The sequence below is a fragment of the Serinus canaria genome, chromosome 6, assembly GCF_022539315.1.
Source record: "Serinus canaria isolate serCan28SL12 chromosome 6, serCan2020, whole genome shotgun sequence".
NCBI classification, from domain to species: Eukaryota; Metazoa; Chordata; class Aves; order Passeriformes; family Fringillidae; genus Serinus; species Serinus canaria.
Window position 1 is genome coordinate 16,214,570 of NC_066320.1, and position 12,438 is coordinate 16,227,007.

Genomic DNA, 12,438 nt, shown 5'->3' on the forward strand with positions numbered 1-12,438 from the left:
GCAAAGTCACCACCCGTGAGGTGCAGCCAACTCTGGGGGAATCCATGCTGGAAAGTGGGGATGAGGTGCACAGAGAACCCCTCATGGGGTGCAGATCATTACTTGGTCTTTTCTTCATTTGCCAGATGGGCCAGGTGCTGCCATCTCTGCTTTAGCCAGACCGTTCCCTCTGTCCAGGGTGAGCATCACAGGTTACACACACTCAAGAGTCCACCACAGAAGAGCATATCTTTGGGGAACAGTGTTTCACAAGCAGCGTTCTCCCCTGCTTCCCTGGCCCTTGCCGCTCCCAGAAAGGGGTCCTGTAAGGCAATGGTTGCCAGCTGCATTGCTTCCCAGTCCCCCTGGAGTCCTGGAAGCCGAGGGGACTTTACATGGCTGAGCTTTACCCAGGGGTGTTGGAGGGCTCCTGCAGGGGAAGCCACTTGGCTGCAGGCTGTTTCTGGCGGGGGCGGAGGGCAGGGGGAACGAGGGGGTCTCAGTCTCATGTGGTGAGCGCTTGGTTCGGTGCCTTCGTGGCGAAGAGGAAGGAGCTGGACTGTGGGGAGGAACGGAGAAGGTCTCTTCACCCTTCCCAGGGATGGAGGGAGGTGATCAGACAGGTACAATGTGGAGGCCTAAGCTGTCGCCCTGCAGTTTCATGTGGTTTCCATGGTAACTAGTGGCGGTCATAGGCAGCGGCAGCAGTGGGAGGTGCGGAGCCCCGGGATGTGGCACTATAATAATAAGGGGAACCTGAAAGTTAACACAGGAGAAGAATGGACTGGTTGAAAGGACAAACAGTAAACAAAAAAAAAACCAAACCAAACCAAAAAAACAGAAACAATCAAACTAAGAAAAGAAATTAAGGACAACTGAAAACAAAAAGAAAGGTAGAAAGAAAGAAAAGCAAAAGAACCAAAAGAAGAACTTGGAGACTGAGCTCCTAATGGGATTAGGGAAAGGCAATCAGTGGAAGCCAACTGAGGGCCATACTTCAGTCGACAGATGCTATGGTGGCCTCTGGATAGGATGCCCCTCTACGGGAAGGAGATCCTTTTGCATCCTCTGACAATCAATAAGTTAAGCCCATGAGCATTTGTGCAGGTTTTGGCTGGGGTAGAGTTAGTTTTTTTCACAGTGGCTGGTAAGGGACTGTGTTTTGGATTTGTGCTGAGCACAGGATTGATAATACAGATATGTTTTTGTTATTGCTGAGCAGGGCTTACATAGAGCCACAGCTTTTTCTGCTTCTCATGCTGCCAGACCAGTGAGGAGTCTGGGAGTGCATGGCAGGCTGGAAGGAGACACAGCTGGGGCAGATGACCTGAACTGGCCAAAGGGATATTCCAGACCAGAAAATATCTCAGTCACTATATGAAAGCAGGGAAGAAAGGAGGAAGGAGAAAAGTTTGGAGTGACACTGGTATTCTTCCCAAGTAACTACTGTGCATATTGGGGCTCTGCTCTCCTGGGGATGGCTGGACGCCTGCCTGCCCATGGGAAGGAGTGAATTCATTCCTTGTTTCGCTTTGCTTGTGTGTGTGTGGCTTTTGCTTTTACACTGTCTTTATCTCAGCCAAGGAGTACTCTAGTTTTTATCCTTCCAATTCTCTCCCTGATTCTCCTGGTGGGAGAATGAACGAGTGGCTGCATGGGGCTTGGCTAATGCCTGGAGCTAAACCACAACAAACATTGCAGCATGATATGCCACACCTGATCCGTAGCCACAAAGAAAGTATCAGGGCCAGATGTTCTGAGTGCACCTGACAAAGTGACTTTAAAACCAATCGGGGAGAAATGAAACAAAATTACAGTGTTGTATTAATTGGGATTTGGGTCACAATTGGCATAAAAGCTCTTTAGATGGTTATCGAATGTGTGTTAAATAGTGATTGATTATTAAGATCACATTTACTGAAGTTTAACAGCTCTGGAATAAAATGTGCATCTATTATCCAGTTGTTAAACCTCAGTAAATACATAGGCAATAATTACAACTGATTTATTTTACATATAGTAAATCTCTTCCTGTTCCACTGCAAAGAAATATTGTATTAGAAGCTAAAGTCTCATAGGAGTTTTTTTCCCCCTCTGAAAAAACCCTGACTATTTCTGAGTGTATCAGTGACTGGAGATGGATATATATCCCTGCAAGAGAACTCTACTGGCTATTATAAATCTTGTGATGCAGCCTGTCTCCCACTCTAGACATTAGTCCAACTGGTCCAGTAAGAAGAAATTCTATGGGATTTAAAGATTTCCCAGGAATTGACTCTGGATTTAGCCTGGGAGAGGAGTGAAACCTTATCTGAATTTTTAACCAGGCCTTGAAAGTATGCTGGTTGTGGCCTAAGAGTAGCAGAACGTAAATTTAACTTTTGATATAATTTGTTGATATAATTGTGGATGCAGTCCATGGAGAAGCCAGAGCCAGAACTCGAGTTCTGAACTGTCTCATGAAAGAGGAACCCGCTTCAGAACTGGTACAAAATATACCTGAGGTATATACCCATGTCAAACTGGACTGGAGAGTGAGGAAAAAGGCCTCTCAGCTGCCCAAATAATTGAAACCCCTTTTCAGAAACAAACAAACAAACAAAAAACCCAAAGGGAACAAAGAAAAGAAAACAAAGAGACAAACAGAAGGAGCGCGAGGCTGGGGGTGTGCTGTGGGAAAGAGGTACTCACTTAGTAATGCAGGGTTGCTGAACCGCCAGGCCTCGTTGTAGGTCGTGTACTGAGGGTGGCTGTAGGGATTCCCTGAGAACTCGCTCCCTGGAAGAGACCAAGGAAGGTGTGCAATACAGTAAGGAATAAAGATTAATGTCAGCTGTTCTATCAGACCAGTGTTCATGCCGAATCCATTTGCCAGCAGGAAACCTGGAGTATGTAGCTACCTTGTCTAACTGGAACTCTCCCCTTCAAGTCACTGCCGTGGCTGTTCAGTGCAAAGTTGCTTACCCATACCATTAAGCATCACAAGATTGACATCTTCACAATCAAGAAATCAGTTCAAATTCAATAATACAAATAAAATATTTAAGTGGGGTGTTTTTTTTTCTTTTTTTTTCATTGCCTTCTGTCTTCTAATTCTCAAGCTGCAGTAGGACTGTATATGCAAGTTTTTATGCACTTAATTATCAGTTTTCTTATTAATAACATCAGAGGTTCTCCAGTATTGTCGAAACAGCAGGCATGGAAGGTTAATGGGACAAGCTCACAAGGAACTCTTTGGAGCTAGCAGTGCTGTTGATAGCAATATGTATTGCTAGATTTTTTTTATTAGGGTACTGAGGGTGATGGCATATTTGTGGAGAAGAGTATCATTCATTTTTGGAAATGTTCTGAGTTGGCTGTGCTTAAATACAAAACAAAATGGAAAACACATGAATCACTTTCTTTCTTACTCTGGATGATGGTATTAGTCAGAAAAGTGATTCATACATGATTAACCTCTCTTTTATGCTTAGTTACTGAATTATAGAGAAAACTTACTGCATTCTAGCTCTGGAAAATGTTTTTCTAATGATTAGCACTTTGTATACTGAATCTGAAAGACAAGTTGTGCTACAGCTCCCCTTTCCCCTGCAGCTCCCCATTAGGAAAATGGGCTCAAACCAAAATACTTCCAAATTTTGTGACCTAGTAAGACTCTGAACCAAGATCTGAATGGTGCAGAGTCTTTTGAAACATTCAGTTTTATTGTGCAGAAGAAGTTGAGTCTCCCTGTTTCTTAGAAGGCTGTGCAGGGTATTTGGTAACTGAAGGGGTCCAGTGCTGCATTCAAAATAAACAAATCTCCCCAAACTTAAACATGTATGCTTCTATTATGGAAAATCATTACATGATCTGATCAGAAGCTCAATTTAATGTAGTATCAAGAAACTGTGAACAATTAAGGCCATCTGAAATGCCTTATGTGCTTAAAAGGCAGTGGAAGAATAGTGTAGGTATTAGCTTCTGGTCTGCCCTAAGGCAGAGGTGGAATTGTTACAACAGAAGTGCTTGAGAAGCACCTGGCAGTTCCTCCTAGATACTGTGGAACAGAAAATAAGGTAATGCAAGATGGGATGGATGCCTGTGATGCAATTACCAAAGAATCTCAATTAATTATGGCATAATCTCTGCAAATCTCCTCTCACTGGAGTATTGAAGCCAAAACCACAGATTCTCAGAGGGTGGAAATGAAGCCTGTTCAAGTTAGGGGATTTGTACTGCTTTAAACTTGAGGAGAATCTTTCCAGCAAGGTTTTTAGAGGTACTCAGGGTGATAACCAAAGTAGTCAGTGTAAAAATGAGTATGAATCAAACTAAATCATCATCCAAAGGTATTTTAGTCCCAGTAGCTTTGAGTTTCAGTATAAAACCTCATTTTATGTGAGAGATTTTGCTAACTACTGTTTTAATGATGATAACTCCACATAATTCCATAGCTAGAAACATCCTGCATGGAAAATCTGACAACTAGCTGGGAAGGAATAGGCAAAACCTGTGAAGATGACCATGCAATGCACAATCCAGATTTTTCTCTACTGAATTATTTGTGGAATATACTGGAATTGGTTTGCTTCCCAAAGAAGGAGAAAAAACCTATTCTGATGAGAATTTCTGCTTTTGAAGTGCTTCATACGACAAAACTTTACTGTATGGAGAGAAATTGTTCTGATATTTCAAGACTTTTCTCTCACTCCCTGCTGAGTTGACGCCCTAAACTGTTTATAGTGCTGCTAAAGCATGGGTTAAGCACAGGAGAAAGAGCCACAGCTATAGAGCGCGGGGAGGAGGGAGGGCAGCCACTGGAAACAGTGTTTATTGACGAGGAGTGAAAGCATGCATGCAGCAGGATAATGAGCTTTTGAGCTCAACTGTGACCAAGAGGAACTGAGCTATCGCCTTCCCCGATCACTAATGAAACAAGTGTAATTTCCTCATCAACATTGGATTCTGTTTAACGACTCCCTGCCGCTGCCGTCCCCAGCCCTCTGCAGCTCTGTGCTGCTCTGTGTAAACTTCAGTTCCTTCCGTGGATGCTGACTTCACTAAAACAGTTTGCAGAAACTTGACGTCCTTTCTGGGAAAGAGGAAGAACTGAGAGAGGGATCAAAGTTATTCTGTTACCTTTGTGGGTAACTTCTCTCAGATATGTAGGTTAAGTGTAGCCCAATACCTGATTCATTTGTCTGTGAGTGACTAACCCCTGCTTTTCCAAGTGTGTGCTCAGGACCAATGGCCTTCATCCATGTTTACAGCCTGGGACCTGAAGTTACAGGAAGGGCAAATGCAGGAATACGTATCTTGTCACGTCATCTGCATAAACCTCAGAGATATTTGCATTTGCTGGCCATGTTGCACGATTGTAGTGCTACAGGAGACATGCTTTTCTCTAGACTGTGTGAAGTGAAAGGTTGTGATGGGTAGAAAATAGCAGCTTTGATTAGCAATGGTTAAGCAATCTTCTCAGAAACGGTTTTCCACTGGAAAATGCTGTCTCATTGAAATGGAAATGTTTTGCTCAAGCTTGTCAGCTTCAATAGAGTTTTGGAAAGAAAAGTTCTGAAGTTATTGCATATTGAAACAAAGTATTATGTTTCAACTTTCTTGTTTTGTTTCATTTTGCCTTTCTCATTTCATTTAATTTCCTTTCAGTTCTTTCATTATTTTAATATGTCTTGACATCTAGAACATGTTGATGTTATTGAAATGTTTCATCCCTATGTTTGCAAATTGAACTGTTGCAAGGTTCTGACTCTACATACCAATATAAGATAAAAGCAAATATCAGGGAATCAGAATTTTGAATGGGTTAGAAATCTGATTTCTGAGCAGTTGTGTGTTTAGCTCTGCACCTTTGTTAAAAGAAGACAGAGCCCGTTCCCATGTGTTCTCACATCTGAACAACAGGTTTGTTTGCATGTTAGTATGTTTCTTAAAGATACTTCCTGAGTAGTCATCTTGCTGGCTTCTTGTTTCCGGTGTAGGTAAAGCACTGGCTCCTGAACTTTCTTGGCCTGAGGGCACATAACAAACCATTGACACCACTGTATTTGATTGTTCAAACTGGACTCCTAACAGAGGTTGTAAGTCAGCACAGAGGATTGATCTCAGGAGGCCTATATTCTGTGCAATTTGTGCTCAGGAAATCTTTACTAACACTATTTCTTGGCATCTGTATTTAAATCTTATTGGTTTAGCCTTCTAATACAGAAATGATGAGGCATGAAGTGAGCCTAGCAGGTGTCAGGTTCAGAAAAAATAAGGGATATAGTTTTCACAAAATATGTAGTTTAGCTGTAGAACTTTTTGCAAAAGATTTCTGTGCATGTTAAAGGCTTATATGAGCTCAGGAGACTTTTTTTACATTTCTAGAGGGAAAGCCTATCAAGGGTTTAATATTAAATAGAAAGAAGTCTGGCTTAAAAAATTTCTTAGCTGCAATGTGGAGGCTGGGAGATCTTTCAAGAAAGTACCAATTCATGCTTGCTCTACTCTTACACCCTTCCTCATATTTCCCCTGTTGGCCCCTGGCACAAAGTAGTGGCTGCAGAGATCTGCAGAGTGACCTATTAAAGCAAAATCTCCTGTTTCTTCCCAGGAAGCCTCTTTATCTCCATCTTGTTGGCTTCAGTCAGACTAAAAAACAGGAAAAAAGGGGCTTCCTGGCTGGGTCTGACCAGTGGGGTATGACTGAAACAGCCAGAACCTGATGCTCTGTTGAAAGATGCAGTAGCTACTGCAGGATGCCCAAGTAGGCCACTGGAAAAATTCCCTCCGATTAAATGTTGACATCAGATTTAATGTGAAGATATCGATTTGACCATAATAATTTTTTTTTTAACTTTGAAGTATAACTTTACTGGTTTTTTCTGTATAATTCTGTTCCTTTTCTTTTGGGGAATATTTCTGGGTTGGTTTTTTTGGGATGCTACTATCTTATATGCATCCTCCACATCAAGGAGCTGAAATACCTTATTCTTGGATAAATGACCCCTGATATTAGTGGTCTTAAAATTTTTGTCCCAGTTTAGAAGTCTGTATCATCCTTGTCATGAGGACATTAAACTTACAATCACTGAACAGTTTCTACTCAAAGAGCCAGCTATTTTGATATTAATAATAACTTCCATATGCTGTGACCTCCTATAAGTTTTGACTATAAATGATCTAAATATTGTCATCTGAATTTACCTACTGTTACTGGGAGAAGTTGTGTGGGGGTGTTAATTGATTTTATATTGTCTTAGTGCATGTTTGATTCTGGAGCAAACCACCTTCCTGAATAATTTAGTGTAGGACATACCCAAAAATTTGCCACTGGAATAGGTTGCCCAGGGTAGTTGTGGGTACCCAATCCCTGAAAGTGTTCAAGGTCAGGCTGGTTGGGGCTTTGCACCTCCCGTAAAGATGTCCACCCATGACAGGGTGGTTGGAAATGGGTGACCTTTAAGGCCCCTTTCAACTCAGACAGTTCTATGATTTGTCACTTTAAGATGTTAAGACTTTGACTTGGAAACATTTCCTGAGGGTTGTATTTTCACTGTCCTCATTGATGTGAATGTTCATTTAGCTGTCTGTTCTGAGATCTGGGTAAGGGTTAAATTAGGCTTTCCACTTGTAAGCCCTGGCAAATCATATGAGAGTAATTTAAGAGCTTTCTGTCCTCAACTTGTTGCTGCTTCAGTTCTGGACTCATCTCTTCAGAAGCAGAGGCTGCAGAATGGGCTGTGTACCTAACCCTTAATCATCACAACTCACAACCATGGGCCATAAAAAGCAGAAATCAGTGGCAGATGAGTTCTGAGCTCTGAGCTACCAAGTCTGAGAAAAGAAAATCCTGCCTCTTCATTTATCTACTGGGGACAACTGTCATCAGAGGAGAGTGGGTAATAGAGCCTGAGGTAATAAGCTCTTCAATTGTCCAAGAGTAAATGGTTCTCTCTTCTTCTGAAAGAGTGGGAGAATCCATGTGCTGAGATAAGGTATTTCTCCAAAGCATTGGGTGTCAAAGAAAGAGTTGGATATAGGATTAAGTTGGTAATTTCTTGGATTGGAGACACTATTTTAGAAATAGGAGGTCGTTAAGTAGTTGGTTGCTAAGAGTGAATAGTTAGTTTCTTGTGAAATGCTGGTGATAATTTCTGAGTTCTTAGTAAGTTTAGGCTATATAGACAGTAGGTCTTCAAATACTGTAGGTATTAAATTGCCATTGATAATTTTCAGCTTGATGGCCATAGATTTAGACAGAAGGTGAGTTGTCACCCTTAGTTAGTGGATAGGTGAGTTTCTTGAGCCATGAGCAGTACATAATAATCTACATGGGTCATTGGAAAATAATTACATTAGTTAATGAATACTAGGGTTAATTAATTACCAATTAATTGCCACAGGTTATAGCTAGCTAGCTGCCCATTGCAGCAGAGAATCAGTTACTAGGGGGAAAGAGATACATTACAAAAAGGGTTGTTAGCTACATTGGTTATAGGCTCCTGATGGTTTCTTTATGAAAAGAATAGCTCTTCATGTCAGCAAAGCAATAGCCAAGCCAGCTGTGAAAGCTCTCACAATACTGGTAAACGTTCAGACATGTGTGCACCATTACTGAGGGTTGGCAGCTGACTTACCAGGAACCATTCCTGCAAGAGTTGATGTTGGGTAGCTGCCTTGTCCGGTTGGGGGAACATGGGGTGGGTAGCCAGGCAAGGTGGTGCTTGCCATATCACGACCTGGAAAGGCAGAGAATCAGGACAGGTGATCAATACAGATAAGATCTTTCAATATTGATTTGGTATCACCTCTTGTCCCACTGTCACACGACTTGATAGGCAACTACTGCACAGCCTTCTCTTACATGAGTTCTGTCTACCCACTGAAAATTTTGGGTGAAGATTGGGGCAATTTTGATCTCACACTATAAGAGAGGATGTTAAAACTTAGCTTTGATGAGGCTCAAAAGAATTTGGTTTGATTTTGGATCTATTTTAACTAAATCAAAATGGCCTTGATCTGCACAGAGAATGGCAGCGTATTCATTGCCAGAGTAGCTGAGGTCCTGTCTATATGCCATGGATGTGGTTCCAAAATTGTGCTGATGTTGCTTTAGGGCATGATCAATGTGCAAGGCACTGGGAAGTGATCCAAGAGTTTTCTGTGCCTGTCTCTCTTCCCACCTTTGCCATTCACTTGCATATGGTTTTAGGCAAGTCACTTAACCTCTCTGTGCTTCTTTTTGTGCTGCAAACTCTTTGGTGCAAGAGCACACTTTTAGTGCATTTGCACAGTGCTTAACATGAGACCAATAATGGTTGGACTCCTTACAGGTGCTGGTGTGTACTATATGTAATAATAAGATCATGCAAATTAATTTGAGTCTCACTTCATTTTTATCACAGGTACAAGTTTTTGTTTATAATACTTTAAGTTGTGATAACTTTTCATCACCAAAGAAGTAGAGGGGTGTGGATTTGGTGTATGATTGTAGTTTATTTTTCCTCTCTTAGGAAGTGCAGCTGGGGGTTTCTTGGTTGATGCCAGAGGCATTTCCTCATTTGGACTGGTTAGCCTGAAAATGGGCCAGCCAGAAGGGCATTTGCTGTTAGTGCTTATTGCATTTAAATGGACTAAAATAATCTCAGAAGCTGCTGGGAGTTTCAAGCCAAAGCAAAACAAAACAAACAAAGAAAAACAAAACAAAACAAAAAACTAAATAAATTAAGATAATCTTTCCCCCACAGCTGCTGAGAGATTTACAGCTCAACCTCCAACACTGCCTGCTGAGGTGTCAGCCTGTTCCAGGCATCAAAAGCCTTTCACATTCCCTAGGTGAACTATAGCTCGCCAAGAAGTTTGTGCTATTTGTTGTTCTTTTGTTAAATTTTGTCTCTCCTGGCAAGAGTCTGATTCACCTTTAGGAGTGACAGGCTAAGTAAAGCCCATTAACACCACTGGAGTCACAGGAACCATGCTGGGATATGCCAATGAAAGAAGAAGCATTGGGTTAACTCTACTACCAGCAGAATGATAACTGATAAAAGCAGGCCCTGGAACAAGCATGAACCTTGGCTGGGGAATCAGAAATAATTAACAGTTACAAGGCAAAGCAAAAACTAATAAGCATGGAACATTAACCTGAAGGGGGGAAGCTTCTCTGGGTTGAGGTAGGCTAAACCAGTGTCATTGCTTTCACAGGTCTTGAGTAAGGATTACTGAGGTGATTTACTCAAGAAAACAGAGTTGCAAGTTCATTCTTTCTTACAGAAGAGGTTTCCTATCAGTGGCTGATGTTCCTTGCTTATGTCCTCTTAGACAGCAGCTGAGCCATTTTCCAGCCACTCCCCAATACTGATAAAAATAAATACATAATGTATCAGGGATTAATATTCTACACTCTTTTAATCTCTTATCACCGTAATTCCTTTAGTGACTTGTAGCTGTACGTTAAACCATATGAATAACACCTAGTAGATGTAGTCATTTTTTTTTTCACTTTGGTTTAAGGCAAGAATTTTTTATGCTTAAAATTCTTGTTCTTTTAGTTTCATTTAATGACTAACTTGAGAAATAACAGGTGATGAGCTTGGAAACGGTGTCACTGAAAAGTTAGAGATAACATTATCTAGCTGCAGGCAAAATTAATTCATTTTGACACTTTCATTCACGTGGGATCACATATACACTAACTCTGCTACTGGATGTGTGCACATATGCCTCTGTGTTTTTATTCAGACATGAACACACAGAGGTTGATGTTCAAAACTGAGCATGGAAAATTTGTTGGGAAGCGATAATTTGTCAGAATCCCAGTCTTGAAAAGGAAGATAACAAATATGTACTGTATCAGTAACATCAGTAAGAGTCTCACAGAGAAACTCTTAAAATGCTGTTACATAAAAACAGGCCCCTTCCATAACCTTCTCTCATTACAAACATGTAGACAGGATTATTAAATTCTTGTACTGCAGGGCTATGGTAAAGCTAGCTCTTGACATGCTTCCAGCTGCAGCCATTCTTCTTCCTGCAAGAACTTTCTGAGTGAGGAACAGCACCTGAATCACTGTGACATCGTTTGTGCTTTTGAATACTTAGTCCCATGTCTAATTCCCTATAAGAGTCTTAAGGCATGTGCCTCTCAAGAAACACAGTGCCTTCTAGGCTACAAGATGATTGTATATAACAGTATGCCCAGATATCTGTACTTTGGAGCCACTTCTTGGCTTAGGAAGTGCCCAGAACTCAGAGGCTCTTACTGCCTGCAGTAAGGTAGGACCAAGATGGTCTTATGAACACAAGCCTTCTTACTTGCTGTTTTCCTTCATGGTGGTTTAGAAATGGAAATCTCGCATGACAAGACAAAGGAAGGATATTAAGTCAAAAGAGAAAAATAATATAGGAACATGAAGAAGGCAGAAGTAAGATATATTTCTTGAGTGTTAGGAAGAAGATATGTTTCTTGAGTATTAGTGTGGTCCGCACTAAGACTTGTCTGTTCTGAAAAAGCCCAGATTACATCCTTTGAAGAATAGTCAGCGGTCACCCAAGAAGATACCCACTATTTCACCAAAGTCACCCCTGAGATTCTGCAGCAATGTTGCTTCTGTCACCTTGCTCAGGAGTTTCCCTTAGTACCTACCTGAAACTTGACCTTCCTCCCCATCTTTCCCTCCTGCCTACTGCCTATTAATTCTGCCATCTTCTGCAACCTATTTCTTCACTTCTGTTCTTCCATTAAGACCTACCTCAGCTCTGTATTCCTTTGGCTGTAAAATATAGTCTTTCACACATCCTTCCTGCTCTTGATGTTCAGACATGATGCTGGGTTTCTTAACTGCTTGGTCTGTTGTGTAACGGCACCAGCTCACACTGACACTCCCAAATCAGGTGACTCAAATACTGCTCACAGCATAGCTATGGCAGTGCTCACCAACTGCCCGTGTCTATCTGACTTAGTAGCTGCAGCCCATGCTGAACAACCCAGGCAGGCCTAGAGCTGGCTGGGATCTTCACGCTGCTGTCATCTACCTTAGGCTAGCACACTGTATTCTGTGCCTGCAGTACTCAGGGACGTTATGGCTATTGAATCAACACAGGATTTTACTGTATGCATGTTTCTATACTAAGTCCCAAAACCAATCCAACTGGGACACCCAGTCACTTCTAGGTAGTTACAGCTTCTTTTCCCATTTTATTCTAAAAATGAACAGGCATGAAAACTTTTTGATTCTTCATGGAGCTGAGAACATACACTGCAGATGCAGACCTGGAACATGGTTCCCACTTGCAATCAAAGAGCTTGCAGCATTTACTTGCCTCCCCATCAGACGAAACTGAACCCCTTGCCTGCAGCATCCCCGCTCAGTTTGTGGCCAAGGCCGGTTACCTGCTATCAGAGGCTGGCTGCTGGACTGCCCAAAGTGGGCACCATGATGAAGGAAGGCACTGTAGCAAGGCGTGGACGCATCGTCT

At 41.8% G+C, this 12,438-nt stretch overlaps 1 protein-coding gene across 4 annotated transcripts in view; it reads right to left on the reverse strand.

Annotated features, from left to right (window-relative positions):
- Window positions 1–594: 594 nt before the first annotated feature.
- Window positions 595–12,438, reverse strand: part of PAX2 (paired box 2) — an 82,829-nt gene continuing 70,985 nt past the window's right edge. For 2 of the 4 annotated variants that reach the window (XM_009087364.2, XM_009087365.1), the window contains exons 8-10: window positions 8,601–8,702; window positions 2,671–2,757; window positions 659–735 (exon numbers count right to left, since the gene is read on the reverse strand). In XM_009087364.2, the coding sequence (XP_009085612.1) occupies window positions 659–735; window positions 2,671–2,757; window positions 8,601–8,702 (266 nt within the window). Of the gene's footprint in view, window positions 736–2,670; window positions 2,758–8,600; window positions 8,703–12,438 lie in introns of all 4 variants that reach the window. The other 2 variants (XM_009087363.2, XM_050976476.1) reach the window with 2 other exon arrangements.